A 20,217-nucleotide genomic window follows, 5' to 3' on the forward strand; every position below is an offset into this window, starting at 1 on the left:
CAAGGGGAAGGAGTGACAGATTTAAAATTAACTTGCCAAACTTCCCATCAATATTATGACAATTCTCTGCATCAGTTCAGTGACCTGACAGCATGAATAGAGCTGTGTGGAGGCAGACCTGGCTGTGGGCTCACAGCACATGGGGCAGGCACCCATCCTTCTCCCTGGCACGCTGGCCACCTTGGGGCTGTGCTCAGCATCACCTCCAACCTGTCCTTTTCCTTCCCCAAGGCTAGAAAGAAGCAGCAGCCCTGGTTCACAAGTGGGAATGGAAGGAACAGCATCCCAACAAGGACTGATTTGCAGAGGGATGGATGATTCCAATACTCAACATAGTATAACATGGCATGGCAGAGCATGGCACTCCTGGATCCTGCAGAGCTATCCTCCCTGGATATGGAGAAGGGAAACCACTAGGTTCTCAGCAGAGTCTGTGCAGGAAGGAAGCAGAAACATGAACTCTTTCCCTCCCTCCAGCCAACAAACTATTTTGGCTCCTTATCTGCCCTCAACACCCCAAAACTCCTCAGAGTTGCTGCATCTCTGCTGGGAGGGAATCAAATGGGGGCTACATGGGTATTCCCTGTGTCCTGGGGCCATGTGAGGCTGGGGCAAGAGCTAGGACAAGAGACAGATCCAGAGGTAGGGATGGGAAGGGACCCTGGACAGGGCAGACGGCTGCTCCTTGGGAGTGCTCTGGCACATGTTACTCTGACATCCCGTTTGCCATTCAGCAAGTAAAGCTGGCTCCACGGGCAGTATTTGGGGATTTCTCCACATTAATGGCATAAAAGCAACAGTCTGAAACTGCAAATAGCTTTTAAACAAAAATCTCTATTCCCTCATGGCAAAGAGACGGCACAAAAACAGATAAAGAACGAACAAATAAACCATTTGGAAAATAATTCCTCAGCGATTTGGGAACAGCACGGAGTTTGGACTCTGCCCCACCGTGAGGCAACGGGGGGAAAAATTGCTCTAATCTAATCTTTAGTGAGCTGGATCCACTGCTGAGCCTCCCAGCTAGCCTGGAAGGTGTGACTGGAATAGATCAGCTCCAATCTCATCTACTTATTAGCACCACACAGCATTTTGTCTATGGAAACCTTTTTTAAAGAAAGAAGAGGGGTTCCCAGAAGAAGGTGGCTCTGAATGTGCTTTCAGTTCAGTGATAGAAAGGGGGATGGAGCAGGCTCTCCTCAGTGATGCTGAGCAATAGGTCAAGAGGCAAGAGGCAGAAACTGATGCACAGGAAATTCCACCTGAACCTTACTGTGCAGGTGACTGAGCACTGGAATAGACTGCCCAGAGAGGGTGTGGAGTCTCCTTCACAGGATTATTCAAGAACTGTCTGGATACATTCCTATGCAATGTGCCCTAAGATTACCCTGCTTGAGCAGGGACATTGGACCAGATGCCCCACTGTGGTCCCTTCCAACTTCACCCATTCTGTGTGACCAGAAGGATGGAGGCTCCCATCAGTGCTGCAGCCCCTTGTGTGGCAAAGAGACTCTCCCTGACCCTAATGGGATGGAAATTCTGCAATAACTGATAGGTGTTGCCCAGGCCAGGGCGTGTGAGGCAGCTCTTCCCAGCACAAAGGCTCCCTCCCAACACCATGCTGACATGCCTGGCAGATTCAGAATATCCTATTTATTAAAGACACTGAAGATCTGGCGACATGGGAAGCAGACACCATTCAAAGGACTGTCACATCTGCATAGCTAAAGGATCCCAGCAGTTATAAATCCCTCTAAAATACTCAGCCCCTTGTTCTGATAGCAGGTTCTTGCTCCTACTTTGCAGAAACAGGCTTTTAATCCCTAGTATTAGGCAGCTTCCTGCTATGTTTCAAATGCACCAAATTAAGGGCTTCTCTAACAGCTGGTGTCTTAATGCTCAGAGAGGTTCTTGAATATCTATGAAAATCAGAGGCAAATTACATCTTTTAGTTAATAATTTCTTCTCCATTAACCTCCTTCTCTTCCCTTGTTAAGAGATGATGTAATGGTGCTTCTACGGCATAACCTGCTGACACTCTGGGCAGCCTGGCCGTGGGGAAGGACACTGTGCACTGGGAACTGAACCCTTCTCATCACTGCCTGCTGCCTTTGGAGCTGACAACCTACACTCCAATGGGAAAGGGCAGCTGTGCTTGACCTTCCAGGCTGCTGGAAGTATTTCTGGAGCAAGATGTGCTGCCTCCCTCCGGGCTCTGAGCTCTGCCGAGCCAGTTCATTGCACGCTACACTCTGCACCATGTGGGCAGCTTTGCAGATTGCCATGTCTGGGTGAGATGTGGGCTGGATTCTCTCCTGGCTACGGTCAGTGCTGCTGCTTTGAAACTCACATAACCACCTTGCCTTACACCTGATCAAAATGCAGCTGCAATCAGGGGAACTGAAGAAAAATAACTAAATAACTCATTTTCCAGCTCTGGATTCAGCAAGCTCTCCTCTGTGAGCACTGCAAGGTGAAGGTATTTACCTTCAGCTCATTTACATTATTTATCATGCTATATCCACAGCTCCTCCCAGTGCTGTAATGGGGATATTGAATAAAACCAGCTTGCATAGGCTGAAAACATGCCAAAGGAAATGCTCTTCTGTACTACAGCAATTAAATGTTGGAACTCATTGTCACAGGATATTGCAGAGATGAAAGACATCGGTGTTCAGAAAGAGATGAGGCAACACTACTGAGAAAAGCCCATGCAACACAATTAAACACTCATCTGATGAAACACAGGCTGGCCCAGGAGGGTCCTGTGCAGCTGCCTATGGGAAGGATGAGCAAGTAGGAAAGCCATGGATGCTTGTTGTCCTCTTGTTCTCTTCGCCAAATGAGAGTATCAGAGGTGCTGTCTTTGTACTATTGGACCTTGGTTATGTCTCACCATCCTGATGTTTCCAAGACTAGGAGCAGAACCAGGACATACCTGAAAGTCATCTGGAACACCTGGCCTTGGTTGACGTGCTGGGTCCTGTTGTTATAGCCATGAAGCATCTCCCCAAAGAGGGTGTCATTGAACTTGGCATCTGATTTCAGGCACTTGGGACCCTCACAGATGTCAGAGAGCATCAGGCAGGACTTTCCATCTGGGGCCAGCTTGTACTCCTCGACGCACCTGAGGAGCACCACAAGCTACATGAGATGTGCCACACACAGACCATCCCACCCCACAAGCCTTTGCCAAAGCCCATTGAAGCACCACCAACACCTGCAGCAGCTGCCTGGGCAGGAGCAGGGGTCAGAGAACCCAAAGCCTCTGTCCAGGCTGGGTTGGGTGACCAGCAAATGGGCACATGGCTCCCAACCCCATTCCCTCCTGCAGCAGCATGGCCTGTCTGCCTGAAGCCAGGATGGACAGGGTTTTAAGCACCCTGGTCTAGTGCAAGGTGTCCCTGTTCATGGCAGGGTGATTGGAAAAGATGATCTTTGAGGTCCCTTCCAACCCAAACCATTCCATGGTTCCATGTTCTCCTGCCTGGAGCTGACCCTGCACTGAGGAGCAGAGCTGACCTACAAACATTCCCTAGGCCAGGGCAAAGCAAAACCAAGCCCTTGACCCTTTTTCTACCCAGCAGTGCCCTCCTGCAAGGAAGCAGCTCCAGCACAGATGCTTCTCTACTCTTTGGTCACACTTTCAAGCATATTGTGGGTAAGACACACATGTTCACCTTCAACAGACAGGAAGGGAAAAATGAGGCAGGCAGCAGGGATGTGATTTAACTAAATACACTGGAATATTTCACCTATGTGCTCATCCTCTCTCCTCTCCTCTTCCTCCAGCCTTTCCCCAGCATTGTGGTTGCCATCTGACAGTGACACCTCTGTTCCCTGCCTGCCCCTTTCTCCCCATAGCCACAGCACTCTGCTAACACCGTTACCACCTCCATCCAGGCTTGCTTCCCTCTCCCATTCCTCTACTGCATTTTTCTGCTGTAAGTGAAACTCCCACCCGTCTGTCACACTTTTCCTTGCCTGTTCCTGAACTGCAGCTCAGCCTTGGAAAGGGATTATTAAAAGAAAAAAAAGAAAAAACAAAAAGGAAAAAAATGGGAAACAGTCTCTGTCCTTGAGGAGTGGAAGACTGAAATGCAGATTCCCCTCATGGGTGCGGATGGAGACCATGGCATGTGCCAAGGTTTTCTAGACCTTCCCTACAAATGATGCCTGTATGGATTTCCAACCCCTTCTGCAGGCACGGTGCAGGCAACGTGCTCCCTCTTGGTGACTCAACTGCTCTGTGCTGCTAAACAACAATAAAGAAGAAGGTAGTGGAGGAAAAAACAACAATCCAGCAAAAAGGGATAAATAAAGGAGAATTTGGCACAGGCAGAGTTCCCTGGGCTGCTCTTTCCAGGGAGCAGCCAGAGCTGCACGAGGTTTCTGCTGCACCTGCAGCATTGAGACCTGATGGATGCTCCTCTGAGTTACTGTTAGAAATTTGCTTTCCCTCTTGCTTGTGGGCATTTTCTTTTCCCTTTCTTCATCCTAATCCTTCCCACAGGGACATGAGTGGGGTCCTGGGTGTGCTTGAAAGCATGACCCAGCTGTGGGATGCAGCCTGCAGAGCCCCAGCTGGGGTGGGCAATAGATGGCTACAGCTGTGCAGCATAAAGCCAGATAATCACTGAGCTCCTTTTAGAGCACACTGCAGCCAGGGAGATCTTCCTGAGAGAAAATGCTAAATTGTGTAGGATTATAGGATCCTGGCCAAAATCAGGGATGAAACTCTATTTTAAGAGAGGCACAGGGGAGAAAAAAAAATTAAAAAGTAGTATTTTTTTAAACAAATCCTCCATCTTCCCCCTCCAACACACAATGTACAAGTTTTGGGTCCCTTCATGGTGAGTCACAGATCAAACTGTACCATCACACAGTGGGGGAGAGAAGGAAGGTGCAGAGGGGGAGAGAAGGAAGGTGCATCTGCTCCTCACACTGTGTACACTCCTGCCCACAGGCAAACCAGGGGCCTCTGTTTCTTATTGGAAGTCAGCTCCACAAACAGCCTTTTTCTTGGACACTCAGCTCCATTGCTGGGCATGCTGGGTTGGGATGGTGGCACAGGAAGGTTGGCGAGGATGAAAAAGGCACAGGGTTAATTATCTGCTAGTGCAAGAGGCAAGAGCCTTGGAGGGGACTCACCCACAGAACATGAAGATGGTGCTGGATGAGGGGTCATGGGGCAGAGGGAGGGTCTGCTGGAGACAGAGCTGCTCACAGCCCCCGTTGAAGCCATCTGAGCAGTCGATCCCTTTGGAGTAGTCGTAGCAACCAGTGCCATCCTTCATGGGTCGGAGGTCCTCGGGGCACTGCAGTGAGACAGGGAACAAGGTAAGGTCACCTGGGGGTCCCCACCTACCCTGGAGTCCTGTCTAGTGGGTGCCCTCCCAGAACACAACCCATCCAAGAGCCAGTGCTGCTGAACTCCATTTACATCTAAAGGAGATGAATTTGTCCTAATGGGGCAGCTCCAAGGGCCCTGCATCACCTTTCCCAGCTTTTGGGAAAAGGGCAAGGATTATGGGGCAAGGACTTGGTTGCTGCTAAAGCCTCACTTCCCATCCTCTCTCCTTGAGGCAGCAAAATTACACATCCATGAAGCCTCAAGCCAGTGTGGGGCAAAGCCTGACAACCAACCCTCTGGCTTTGTTACCTGTTCCTCCGAGATGCAGAGGAGTCCAGTGCAATGCAGAAAAAACCACCTCAATACCCAGGACCAGCCCAGAAAACCATCTCAGTGCTCAGGAATGATCCAGAAAACCAACCCAGCCCATGCCAGGCAGGCCAGTGAGCATGGCCTTGGCATCACCTTCAAAAGGATCTTGCTGCCTGCTGTGGGCAGGACCAGCCCATTGCAGAGCAGGACTTGGGGCAGCCAGGATGGCATTCCAGGCTCATCAGCTTCCCCCAGCCAAGGCAACCATGCTGAGTCACATAACCTGGAGATCTGGTTCCAGGTTTTATTTCCAGTTCCCTGGCTTATTTTCCTTGCCCCAAAAGATAAAAACAAGGAGGTGGCAAACGCCATCAATAAATTGTCACCCTGATTGAAGTACTACTCCACTTGCGTTGTCTCTTTTTGCCAAACACACACGCACACAAACAACAACAAAAAGGCCAGTCCTTGAAAAATTACATAAATCTTGTCTAGAAGCAGCTCACAATTAAAAATGCATTATGGAATTTCTTGAAGATAAGTTAGACTGGAGCTTGCACAGGAAGTGATGAAGGCAGGTTACAAATGGCCTCTGTCAAGCAGAAGAAAGGTTATACAACAGCTAAACTTTGTGCTTAAAAAAGAAAATCAATTTTCCATGTGAGCAAAATGCTGTACATATTAATAAAAGTTCAGGAGACCCTGGACCCCATACTTGCTGACACCAGGAGGGTCCTGACAAGAAAAGGGCTGCTGTGCCATGCTCTGTCTTGGGTATTCAAGAAGCAAACTGCCCATGGCAGGCAGCAGAAATGGCCTTTAGGAATCCTGGCCCACTCTGACTGATCATAGAGTCCTCAAATGGTCTGGGTTGGAAGGGACCTTAAAGACCATCTAGTCCAACCACCCTGCCATGGCCAGGGACACCTTTCACTAGCCCAGGTTGTTCCAAGCCCCATCCAACCTGGTCTTGAACACTTCCAAGGATGGTGCAGCTACAGCTTCTCTGGGCAACCTGTGCCAGGGCCTCCCCACCCTCACAGGGAAGAATTTCATCCTAATATCTATTCTAAGCCTATCCTCCTTCAGTTTAAAACCATCACCCCTTGTCCTATCCTGCTAAAAAGTTCATTCCCTTCTTTCTTTTAGATGAGCAGTTTCTCCTACAAACCCTGTGGCACTTCCTTATGGCAGCAGCACCAAAGCTGCTTCTGCCCTGTCTGCAGCAATTGCAATGTCTTCATCTCCATCCCAGTCATCTGCCAGTGCCCACAATGCCTCCCATGCCCTCAGCTCGGAAGCTCAGGTGAACATTGCAAGCCTCAGCACACTCCTTGGGATATCATGTGAGGTGAGAAGGGAAGGCACAAGGCTTTTCCATTTGAAAGACCTTGGCAGCTAAAGGCTCTGGAATAGGATGCTGCTCACCTCTGAAGAGCAGGCCAGGCACAGGCAGGGTCCCAGAGACATAGTTTAGGAATTAGTAGCCCTGACCAGGCACGAAGACATGGGAGCAGGAAGCTTTCCAGCTGCATATACAGAATAATGATGAAGGAGGAGAGGACACTTAAAACAATCTGTGCATTTCACTGTTTGGGAGCTACCTGGGAAACAGGATCAGGATAAGAGTATTTGTGAACCTGCAGATACAACATTTATCTCCTGTGGTCTCCTCCGTGCCTGCCAGCTCTGCTGCAAGAAGCAGAGCAGTGCAAATTGGTAGAGAGGAGGCATCTCCCTGGAGGACACAGAGGGCTGACTGCACCTGCATCTCCCACTCCACAGCACCACATCCCCATTTCTGCTGCTCTCCCCACACTAATAGGGATGGTGGGGGTTCAGGGCTCTGCACAAGTACCCTCAAGCTCCCAAGGGACCTTCCAGGGTGCTGAAGGCAATTGGATGGGACTGTAAGTCAGCAGGAACTCCAGGAGCACAGCCAGTGGATCAGTCACGGCTTCTATGAGCTGTCATTTTGAATTCTTGCCTTGGCACTGATCCATGTGCTGAGCTCAGCATCCTCCCCAGCCCACAGAGGGAGAAGATGGTTCGTTCCCTGGGACTGGGTTAGTAGGTCACCAAAGCCCTCCCTCCCTTAGCCCTACTCTGCTCCAGGCCACCCTTGGGATATTCCTCCAGTTTTGGCTTTTAACCACCACAAAACATGTTTCCTTTCAGTTTGTAATTATGCATCCTAATATCCATTAATTAGAGCAGGCAAATAGCTCAGCACAACATTCACAAAAGAAAGCACCTCCTCCTCTCCACATCCATCCCAGCTCAGAGCAGAGCTGGCTGGAGCCACTGCATGAAGCTCCCCAGGGACAGAAAGCTTTGGTAGTTAACACAAATATGGGATGTGTCTGTGGGGCTGAGGGACACAAAGATACCAGGGACAGCAAGCCAGGGGATCCAGCAAGCTCAGCAACTAGTGCCAGCCTTCAAAACCAACAGGAGAGACAAGAGCAGCCCTGCATGGAGGGGTTCACACAGATGAATAGGTGGATGGGACAATAAATCTCAGAATGGTTTGGGTTGGGAAGGTCCTTATAAGTCATCCAGTTTCAACTCCCCTGCCACGGGCAGCGATGCCACCCACTAGATCAAGTTGCTCAAAGCCCTGTCCAATGTGGCCTTGAAAGCTTCCAATTGTGCAGCAGCCACAGCTACTCTGCACTAATGAAGCTTTATAACAGATCTCCCTGCCCCTGGAGCAGAGGATTTCCCATCAAGATGTCCCACCAGCAGATCTGAGTAGGGCCAAACTAAAGACCGCTTGGGTGCAACTATGCTCTTGACCACAGGACCGAGAAATGACACAGAAAAAAAGCTGGTTTGTGCTAATCCCAACTCCCTGGGCTGTGCTGATGGGTCAGTTTGGGCTCCTGGGTGGGCTTGCAAAATCAGCACTCGCCCTGTGTTCACTGAGCTTTCGTAAAGGAGCAGATCTGTTCTTGCTGACATTGATTTGCCTGGCTCAGGCAGCACAGAACCAATAATTATGGTGAGTTTTAATCAATCCCCCATCAATTTAACTGCAGTTCAATTTGTGATCTGCCTTGGCAGTGACACAGGACAGGGGGCTGTGTTGGAAAATGATTAGAAAATCAATAAGCAACTTGGTCAATAATTCTGTCTGGGCAATCACGAGTGGCATGTCCCCCTCCAGAGGGAGGAAAGCTGGCGAGATGTAGTGCCCCAGCAGGTTCTGGTCATCTACTTCTGAATACTCCTCACTTGGATACAGAATGGATCCATTTACCCAGAGAAAAATTGCTGTTAGCTGGCAATTCAAAAGAAAAACCTGTTTGTGGTTTACCCCATTAGACCCACACTGCCTGGGTTCACTTCCAGTTCTCAGCCCATCTTTCATCCATAGTCTGACCAGCAAAATATCTCAGATCTTTGGAAGAGGGTCTGGTACTTAATCCATGCTACAGAGAGGAGCAGAGATATAGGGAGAGACTCCAGGTCATGGTCTGGGCTGACAAGTGAGGGAGAAGCTGTTACCACACAAATGTAATTCCACTGCTGTGCAAATCCACTCCATCTATGCAGAAGTGATCTGACTTCTCTGTGACAACAGACAGCCCTGAAAATTGCTCTTGGCTTTGGGAAAGAAAACTTACTTTCTTGTTGTGTTATGCACTAGCACTGATAACACAGATCCTGCAGGCTAAATGTGACCCACAGCTCTGAGGCCCTGCCCCTGCTGCTGCCAGTGGTTTGTGGAAAAGGAACCACCAGCAGCTCCGTGTGGTTTGGCTGATGACATAGCTGGCACTGGCCCATCCCCTCCCATCCACATCAGGCAGAGCACCCAGGTCCCTTATTCCTGTGATTGTAGTCAGCAAATGAATTCTGAATACACACAGGCAATGGATGTGCTGAATCAGAAGTGCTATTTTTATCTGGGTTTTTTGGAGAAACATGCTTTTTTCCCTTTTAAATGACATTTCCAAGGTGACACGGAGAGGCAGATCTGGCAGGACCTGCTGCCACATACCCATAGCTGCCCCTGGGAATACACCAGATCCAACTTCACTGCTACACAGGACCGTGGTCTGGAATGACATGGGATACCTGTGCCCATCACTGTCACCCCAGCACAGTGTGTGGCATCATGTGGCCTTCTGCCACTAAGACTGGGCAAAGCTCCTCTGCCCACCACCACTGTCCTCAGCATGGCCAAAACAAACACAACAGGAGGAGGATCATCTCCAGAAAAGAATGCAAGCACACGACAGAACCTGTGCAAGATCGTGCCTTAGGAAAACAAGTATCTGGACAAGTTCCTGCACATGTTAAGTAAAAAAAAAGGGCCTTTGCTCACTTTTCTCATTTACAAAGCTCATTAGCAGTGAGACAGGCAAGGGGGTCACTGGAAGTAAAATCATTACTGACACAGATCCCTCAGATGACAGCACACCAGCTCTTCATCTGAGCTCCTGCCAGAGCTGCTCAGCTCCTCTCTTCCATTATTAAGTTAAAAAAACCAGAATACTTAATAAAGTGTTTCTGTAGAGAGTAAACTGCCCTTTTTGTTATTCCACTCTGTTTTCTCAACAACAGCAGCCTTCTCGTCAGACACTTCTGTGCCAGGGTGCCGGAGGTGATGCCCTGGGCACAGACAAAACTGAATCCCCCTGGCTCTTAAAACCACACAGGGAAGCTGCCACCAAACTCTGCTCCCAGTGCTGCTCCAGGTACCACATACTCATCACTGGATGCATCCAGAGGTGAAACCCAGGACTCCAGCCCCATGTAGCGCCAGCAACACCAGCCTGAGGCTGCACAAACAGCAGGTGGCCCAGTGACACAGAGCACCAAGTGCCACATCCAAAGCCCCCAATGACCCCCTTTGTGCCAAGGCATCCTCCCTCCTCACCGAGGAACCTCCTCAGTGTGAGACAAAAACATTAATCCGAGGCACTGGCGAGGTACAAGCAAATGCCAGCATTTTGATGAGCTCCCAACTATGCACTGGCATGTATTTATTTGCTTGTTGGAGCTCAGAAATGATACAGTTGCTGTAAACCCCTCGGTGTCCCTCTCAGCATATTCTGTGTTTTAGATATATATATGTATATATATGGACAATTCTAGCTTATTCTGCCTTCACTTTCTTGGCCCAGGAGGCCCCCAGTGAGAAAGGCTCCTCAGCGGCAGCAAGATAGAGCATGGCTATGCATAGCCCATGGACAAGATTTATCCCTTCTCTTCCCATATTTTGATAAAACAGGGTCAAAAGCTCATTGCTAAAGTGCTCTCCAGTGCCACTCCTGCCTCGCCTCCTCGGGGCAGTGATGTCCTTGCCACCCCCAGCTGTGACAGATCCCTGCTGAGGGGGAACATCCTTTCCAGAGGGAAACGTTACACCAGTTCTGTGAAATAACAGTCATTATCTTCCCACTCTTTCCTCCCTCCCTTCTTTTCCCCTGTTTCTTTTTCCCTTTAAAGATCATCAATCATTATTTTAGCCTTAGAAAAATCAAACCCATCTGTCTTCCAGGCTCCTGAGCACAGGCTGCGATAGCTTGTGTTCCTCAGTCTGGTCCTCCTGTGACAGTGGGATGGGGGATCCATAGAGGAGACCAAAGCTCCAGGCAATGAGACAGTGTCTCCTTGCCTCTGGCCACCCCACAGCTCTCAGGGATCCTCTTGGGGAAATCCTTATGTGTCTGCATCTCAATTCTGAGTGGGATGGATTTGTTTCAAGCAGTTGGTGGGATGCCATGCACACACAGATGAAAGTGTTCAGAGCTCCTGGAGCAAGGAAATCAGACCAGTGGAAACCCTCTGGCTGCTTCCCTCCCAGCGATCACTGACTGCCCATTTTTGGGTGTTCTGGCATCTCCTGTCATCAGGACATTTTCGTTCTCAGCTACAGCAGAATCTGGCACCTCTGAAGACCTCCAGGAAACCAGAATTACAACCCCTGCCCCATCTGACATCCAGGGTACAGCCCAGCCACAACACTACACACCAAGTCCTACAACCTAACCCAAACCCAAAGCCCCAGCCCAGCTGGGACCACAACACACAAAGCATCCTTCTCTGCTGGGCAGCAGAGTTACAAGGGCTGGTGCCAGCCAAGCCCTCAAGAATGCCACTGAAAAAGCCAACACTGGACAAAATGGGGCTTTTATCACCCAAACTACATCTTCCCCATGAAGGCAGAGACTTCCAGTCCACCTCAGAGCTTCCTCAGTTTCCCACTTGCTTTTAAATTTGACCCCGTGCCTACATGGTGCAAACCCACTTTGAAACACTGGAATAAAATGCAGGCAGGTGGTGGCTTCCATCTGCTCCCAATACCAACCCCAACAGCCTTTGCCACCTTTTCTTCCTCTCCCCTCCTCAAACCCTTGTTTAAACACAGGGAGCTGCCCAGATTAATGAGATAAATCCAAAACCACAGGCTCCTTGGAGGGGGCATTGCTGTTGAGCTCAGGGGGCTTCTGCTTCCAACCACAACATGCATAAGGAGTCACCTCCTGCTCCAGGGAGGCAGCAGAACTTTAAAAGGATTAGAAGAAGCTGGTTTTCTCCTGGTGTGTGCATCTCTACCATAATTAGCTAGGTGCCTCACAAGGCAGGGAAGGATGAGTTTTTATCTTTCCATAAACAATTGTCTGTCAGAAAAATGCAGATTTGATGAAGCTTAAGTGCTTTGTGGGATCCCATCAATTACATCTCAAAACTCATTGGGAAATTAGGAGAGCATTTAATTTTGACAAGGTTGAAATGTTTTGGTTTCCATCGCCTAATTTTGTTTTTGTTTCAGGCTGTACACTGGGATAAAGCAACATAAAACATAAAGCTCCAGATGATAATGTTGGAATTAAACATTACCCTCTCCTTCATACGAAGGAAATGTTTTGAACCAAAATATTTTGGAATTATCACATATGTGAGGGGTTTCTGCACAGCATTTTGTTTTGGGATTAAACTGCCAAACATGGAACTTCCCCACAAGAAAGTTCTCAGCATTGCCCACATCATTTCAAAGCACCTCCCCATGGCCTCAAGCCACCCTTGGGTGGCTTCTGCTGGAAGGAGGAGAACAGAGAAGAAGCACCTGCCCTGATCCTTCCTTTCTAATCCCATTTCTCCCCAAAATGGTTACACTCCTAAATTAAGCCATTTCTCTGCCCCACTCCAGAGTGGATGAGGAACAGCTCATCATTCTGATGTGGAAGAGCACAAGAGAAGGATTAGCTTCACACAGGCTTTGCTAAGGCTTATATACCTGTGTGGACCATGCCAGATTTCCCCTCCTTCTCTGCCTCAAAAGGCTGGGACCAACACTGCACTGGTGTCACTGTGGGCCACAACTTCATTAAGTGACTCTCTGGTAGATGGTCTGCCCTCCTGCATCCTGCTAAGCCAGGCAAACTCCCTCCTGCCTGATGGGCTGACCTTGTCATCATGGAAAGGAACAGCTCATATCCTTGGAGGCAAACTACACTTTTTTCTCCCTCAAATTAGACATAAATCTCTGCCAGAGGAACCTGAGCCTGTGAGAGGGGAGATGGTGATGTCAGCAGGATTTCACATCAGTGCAGAATAGCAGCAGCCTCTGCCTGGGCAGGGTGGACTCTCCTATCTCTTGCTGGCACCACTCCCAAGGTGGGATGGAAGCTGGAGTACAGGCACACTATGAGCCCTTCCAGATCCACCTACAGCATCCTTGGCCTCTGTGGCACTCTTACCTGACTTAAAGAACTAACTCACCAACATCTGCAGGCACCATAGATGTTGCAGAACCATCAGACCACATCACCTGTCCCAGAGAAGCCACTCACGCCACAAGGAAACAAGGGATAATTCTGTCACTACCCTGGCACAGTACCCCAAGCTGTGTTCCTCACCCCCAGCTGGGCAGCTCTTGCCCTCCTGCTTCTCCAGGTCATCCTCACAGTAATGAGAACCCATCCTGAGAGGTGCCATGGGGCTCAGACACCCATCTTCACTACACACCTCTACCTGCTGCTGCCTCCTCCCACAGTGATGCCAAGGACACCGAATGGCACAGGGAGAGAAACAATCACCTCCTTGCCCAGCTCATGTGTTAAGATTAAAGCTTCCTTTCCTTGGGAAAAACCCCAAAAATCTTCACCCCTCTTCTTTTCCCGGGGCTGCAATCCTACCCTGCCAAGCTCAAAAATACACATGGCCTTGGGGCAGCAGAGGAAGCGACCCCCTTCTGTTTGGGCAGACAAGAAGACTGGCACCAGTGAGCAAAGCCAAGCTGAGAGACAGGTGGGGAAACCTGAATTTAAGCCATGATGCAGGTGTTTACTTCAGTCTCCCAGGGCCAATTCACAGGTTTTCATCTCAAATTATAAATCACCAACACATGAGGGTTAAGCACTTTCCCTCCTTCTGCATCCTCCCTCCAGGCTGCGCAGCTGCCACATGCCAGCAAAAGCGATCAGCAACACACAGGCCTTTATAGCAACAGTCTCACTTATTCCTCCAGCAGAGTTTCTCCTGGTTTGCTGTGATCCCTGCAAGATAGTATGGAACACACACTGGACTCAACATGCAGAGCCACCAGAGCAGCTCACTAGGATTTTGTTTTCTTGGGAAATAACCACAACTTCCCAAGATCCAACAGCAATTCTAGGGTGCAACAAGGAAAAGCAGCACAGAAACAGGTTTTCTAGAGCATGGGGATTGTTAGGTTATCTTAGGGCTCAAAGGCAAGGCTCCATATTATGATGGTCTTGGCAAGGTTGCAACTTGTATTTCAGCAACCTGGTCTAGTGGGTGGCACCCCTGCCCGTAGTGGAGGCTGGGGTTAGAACTAGATGATCGTTAAAGTCCTTTCCAACCCAAATTATTCTATGATTCTATGATTAAAATTACCCAAATAAAAGGCCTCCGATAAGAAAAGAAGTGCAGAAACCCCTTATGCACTTATGCCATCTACTGGGTACAGGTAAAACTAACAGGAAAAAAAATAACAAGAAATAAGAGGGGAAAAGGGTCCCATGGGAAATGAGGGATGACAGCAGGGGAGCTACCACCCCTCCCAGTGGCAACCCCCTGCAGAGCCTTTGGGGTCTTCCAGGTGACACCCTGCAGGCAGGATTTTAACTGAGCAAAGCAACATGCAGCTTTCTCCTTCCTCAGCCCAAGGAGACCATCCTCAGCCAGATAAGCTGCGAGCAATCCGCCCTCGACATTTTAACCGAGACCTTTTAAGGCCAAACAATTAGGTAATGGCAGAGCCCACGCTGCTAAAAACCCGGAGATAAATGCATCCCAGTCCTCGCAGAATTACTGGAAGCCGTATTAAGGGCATGAAGGAACTGGTAACAGATGATGATTATATATAAAAGGAGTAAGAAATCTTTGAGATTTGTGCTGCTCCCTGGTTGAGCCGCTCGGCTCCAGCTCTGTGGTGTATTAATTGCTTACAAGGCTGCATGTATATTTTATGCTCAGTACCTGCCTCGAACATTTGTTGGATTTAGCCTTGATTGATGAACCACTGATTATATACTTCTGTGGTCCTCAGCAAATTAATAAACTGTTGACTGGTAAAGATTAACAACATGTCATGATTTGTGAAACTGTGTCCAGAGTAAAGCTGGAGCAAACCTAGTGCTAAAATTAGTACGCAAATGCTCCCTGAACTCTATAAAAAGGGGAGAGCTTAATTAAATTACATCCCGATATTGCCCATAGCACTTACCAAATTGGCAAATTGAGTTCACAGCAGTTCAGCTTCAAAACTAATGGACATTCCCTGCAAATTTGCAGCACATGACCCCAGCCCTGCTTGCACTGGAAGCCCAACTCACACCCAGCAGGCTTCTTTGTGAGCAGGACTAGGATGAGAAGGGGACATATTGCCCAGTGCAGGGAGAGTGCAGAAAGTCACACCCCAGGTCTGCAGTGAGCTCTGAGACTCCACTCCCATGCCCTGCAACCCCACTCTGTTCCCAGAGCATGAGCTGGGGCTGGGGGCAGCGCTGCCAGCCCCCCTGTTAGGTTTTTCCCTGGACAACAGCCATGGAGCTTGGTCAGAAACATGGGATAGTGATCTCCAGGGCTCTGCCCTTTTTCAGGGGACCTACAAGCAGGTGGTTAAGTGTAAAACATTTCATGGGCTTGGGAGACCTGAAAGGATAGAGCTTTGCCCTTGTGTCAGTCTGACTGGATGGAGGGAGATAAGGAATGGAGGAGGGATGCAGCAGCTCTCCCCACACTCCCCTGGGCAGCTCAGTTCTGCTGTCCTCAAGCTGGGATTGGGAGCTGAGGAGCTTCACCCCCAAACTGGCAGATGTGGAGTTGGGTAGAGCAGCCTCATCCTCTTGCAGTGGGGAGGAAAATGGGTGAAGAGCAGAGCCGAGAGAGACAGGCAGCTCCACAGTCATCTTCTGTCCCCATGGGATGCACAGCCCCGAGAGCCTGTTGTGATGCATGGGATGAGGGTTCCAGGGGTCCTCTCTCACCCATGGCTCTCAGGGAGGGGATTCACTGCAAGAGAATGCTCCTGCTGCTCCTCCTTTCTCCCTGCACAGTAGACAGTCCATTCTCTTTGCACACAGCCTCAGTCAGGCATAATAGAAGTGGGGGGATATTTTCTGGGAGGGACACAGTTTTCTACTTCTGCCTCTCCACATGCCAGTGTTGTGAGCACTAGGCCTGTAATTTATTGACAATTTCTATCTTAATATATCCTGACTTATAAAAAGAGGCATCTCTTCACAACAGCATGGGGTGATCAGAGCCCCGATTGCTTCTGACAGTGCCTGGGAAGCATGTTGGCATTCAGATCAACACAAGAAAAGTGGGAAAACACCCCAAAAGACTAGAAATGCACACACACAAAAGAATGACAATGGGAAAAGAAAGGAGGACAGGGAGAGGAGCAGCAAGGGGGAGATGGCACCAGGCGTTGCTGGTGACACATCAGGCTGTCGTGCTAAATGGCCTTAACAAGCAACCGGAGAAGGGGATAATGAAAACGCCTCCCCCCGGGACAGCACGGCTCCAGCCTGACCTTTCCCAGCTGCCGTGTACAAACATCTTCAATAAATAAAGAGACACTTAACTCCTGCCTCTGCTGAGATAGGAGGGATGGGGAGAGGGGGTTCTTCTACAGTGAGACAAGGGGAAGGGGCAGCGGGTTTTCAGGGGGTTTCAGAGCAGGAGGCGCATGTTTGAGGGGCTGGTAGAGCCTCCTACAACCCACCGAGGAACAGAGATGCTCCATGTTTCCCTCACTCCCCAAGGCTCAGCTCTATGTCTCTGCATGTCACACATAAGCTTCATGCACAGGGAAGAGGCGACTTTGCTGTCAAGGTGAGATGGGCTAGAGGTGGGCGAGGTGCTGAGCTCTGCTGCTCCCACCTGGAAGCACAGCAAAACCCCTCTGTGCATCACTGACTGGGAACACCTCCCATCTCCCTGGGCGTGTCTGAGGCCAGGTTGGACAGGGCTCTGAGTAACCTGGTCTAGTGGAAGCCCCATGGCATGGGGTTGGAATTAGATGATATTTAACATCCCTTCCAATCCAAACCTTACTAGGATTCTGTGATTCAGAGCCTCTGCCCAAAACTAATGGTCTATGAGATCTTCTGGAGGGGACTCTGCCCAGCCTGGAACTAGGCAGATTGTCTGGCAAGATATGAGCACGTTCAGAAAGAAATCAAAACACTGAGGGTGTCAGAGAGGCCCGGGGAAGGAGAGGATGGGGGGGATACTTCATCTTTCTTTCATACTGGGAAGCAGAAAGGAGGAGGAAAAGCAAGGCAGCTTTCCACTCAGGCTTCTTGACAAGCAGGAAAAAGACCATCAGCCTCAGGAATTTTTCTTTTGCTCATCTGACTCCCTGGGCTGCTTCCCTGAGGTCCTTAAGGCATTTATGGTTCACCGTAAACGCCCCAGGGATGGGGAAAGTCCACTACCAGCACACACATCCCCCTGGCCACATCCCCACAAAGGGAACAGGTCACATCTCTCTCTGGCTTGTCCCCAAAGCAGAGGCCAGCCCTGGGGGCCAGCAGGCTCAGTACTTACCACACAGCCCGTCGAGTCCACCTTGCGATCCGAAACGCACTTGAAGTTGCGGGTGCAGCCGCCGTTGTTGCGGGAGCAGTCTCGGACCGGCCCGAAGGAGGAGAGCAAGTCATTGATGGTTTCGAAGTAGGTGGACAGCATCGCTTCTTCCCTTGGAGAGAAAAGGCACTGTTAGGGCTGGCAGGGAGCTGGCACCACACAGCATGGGCAGGGCTGTTCACGGGGAGAGGCTTTGGCAAAATCCCGGCATTTTGATTAACGAAACCGAGCCAAAGGAAGCTTCCCAAGAAAATTAGGGCTTTGTGATTATGATATGTAATAAATTTGCTGCGTAACTCTGACATCCTTCATAGAATGAAACAGTTACAGGGTTTCAAGGATACTATCTATCAGTTTTATGCAAACTAGCAACTGGGAGATACTTTATTAGTAGCCTGGAGCTCTGTGTGAATCCAACCCTGTGCTAGACAACAGCAAATCCAAACCCATGAAAATACTGAATGTTTCACAGCTGGGCCAAGCCTCCCTGAGCATCCACACCCTGTCCATCACCCAGGGACACTGTCACAGCTGGAAAGACACATGAAACTTGACGTAATGAGTGCTGGGATGTGGCGGCTCATCCCTGTGCTTGGCTCCAGGGGACATGGAGCAGGAGATGCAGGGCTGCTCTGCTCCAGCTCATGATGTGCAAAGCCCCAGGCATTGCCACACCATGACATCCCTCTCTTAAGCAAGCAAGAAACATAAACGCCTAGGAATAATTCCATGGCCATGTGAAGCCTTGGGAAGCTCCCAGCCCTGCCCCTCTGAGCTGCACACGCAGCAGATTTTTCCTGTGACAAAGCATTCATGCTCTTTGCCTTCTGCTGGGTTCCTGCAAAAGGAACACAGATGCTTGTCAAAAGCTTTAAGCATCTCCAAGATATTTTTCATCTTCAAAGCACAGTTTATATATTAACAAATACCTGCAACCCATCCTGGGCAATAGACCCCATTTACCCTCTCACCGACAGGAGGGAGATGAAGTGATGTACCCACAGGTCACAGAACAAGTCACTGATAGTGACAGACTTGACCTGCACGGACGGTTTATTAGATCTTTACACACAGGAGGCTGCAAATAACCACTGACCCCTCTGACCTTAAAATACTCCCGAGGCAATGCTGGGAGTCACAGGGTGCTTTATTCCCCTCGAGCATCTCCTCGGTTCACCCATCAGCACAATGACTCAAGGCCCAGCGCTAATTTCCCTTTTCTTGGGAGGGGGTTTAATTTGAAAACCGTCTGCTTGGCAATGTAACAGCGCTGGAGGAATATTCATCAGCCCTGGAGCGCTGTCTGGAAGCAGCCCTGCGTTATCTATCAGCAGAGGGCCCCTGCGCTCACACACCGTCACACTCACGCACGCAGCCCTGCCAACACCGAGCGCTGGGAAAAATCATGAGTCAGGCATTAAAAAAGTATATAATGAAATTGGCACCAAAATGATGAGATTTTTAAAATAAATCAATTGCTGAGTGGGTCTGTTGTTTAGTTTGGGGTTTTGTGTGTTGTTTTTTTTTCCTTCCCTAAATTTGCCTTTTGCTTTCTGAGCCTTTAGGGTATAAGTGAATTTTTCCCTGCAAACTTGAGGGCTAGAAACTCCCCAGAGACCAAACTCTAAGAAATAAAGCCCTACACAGTATTGACACCATGATTTTGCAGGTTCCAGATTTCAAGGGAATCGCAGGATTCCAGAAGTCGGGACTTTCAACAAGGAAAACACCATAAAACCAGCAAGAAATAGTCAATTAATTGGTATGCCCCACTCAGAAGGAGACAGTGGGCAGCTTCTCCACTACCACGGGTCAGGCTGGAGTTGCCCCAGCACCAGGACAGCTCCATGCCCTACATGGTACCACCAGCTGCATCTCTGCCACACGTAGCAAATTCATGTCTGTACTGCCCAATCTCACCCCACTTAACGCTTCCCAATTAACTTTTCCCTCCTAATGATCATGCTTCTGATATCCCCCTTCTCTTGGCCCATCTCCTGGATTTTCCAGCATATTTGAAACTGATTCCCCCTCTGTCCTTTCTTGGTCATGTTTCAAATATCTTTAGAGGCTGTTTTCTATTAGCACTCTGTTCCCACCAGGATCGGCAGTTCCTCTGAAGTGAGGGAGTGAGAAAAGTAGAATATATTAGATCAGGGCATTATTTCTGCTGGAGAGATGATGGGGAGGAAGGGCATATTATTTACTATCAAAAACCACAGTTTATTAATGCAGGAAGAATCATTTTTTAAAAAATAAAACCAACAAACCATGACAACTCCTCCACCACTCTCCCTGAACACTCAGCCTCATTTGGTCCTGTCAAGGGGTTTCTCCTTATGGGTGCACTGCCAGGACAACTGTGCTCTCATCCTCCCTCCATTTGGCCACAAAACAACCCTCCTGCAGCTCACATGTCCCTGAAGAGAGAAACTGAGGAGCTACAGCTGCTTTGGGTTGTGGAAAGAAGATCC

At 49.3% G+C, this 20,217-nt stretch overlaps 1 protein-coding gene across 1 annotated transcript in view; it reads right to left on the reverse strand.

The window, feature by feature from the left end:
* ASTN2 (astrotactin 2) overlaps nucleotides 1-20,217 on the reverse strand; it is a 314,921-nt gene that overhangs the window by 128,517 nt on the left and 166,187 nt on the right. The window contains exons 11-13 of the mRNA XM_071574082.1: nucleotides 17,705-17,855; nucleotides 5,152-5,318; nucleotides 2,939-3,127 (exon numbers count right to left, since the gene is read on the reverse strand). Coding sequence (XP_071430183.1) covers nucleotides 2,939-3,127; nucleotides 5,152-5,318; nucleotides 17,705-17,855 — 507 coding nt within the window. The remainder of the gene's footprint in view (nucleotides 1-2,938; nucleotides 3,128-5,151; nucleotides 5,319-17,704; nucleotides 17,856-20,217) is intronic.

The sequence above is a fragment of the Pithys albifrons genome, chromosome 20 (assembly GCF_047495875.1).
Source record: "Pithys albifrons albifrons isolate INPA30051 chromosome 20, PitAlb_v1, whole genome shotgun sequence".
NCBI classification, from domain to species: Eukaryota; Metazoa; Chordata; class Aves; order Passeriformes; family Thamnophilidae; genus Pithys; species Pithys albifrons.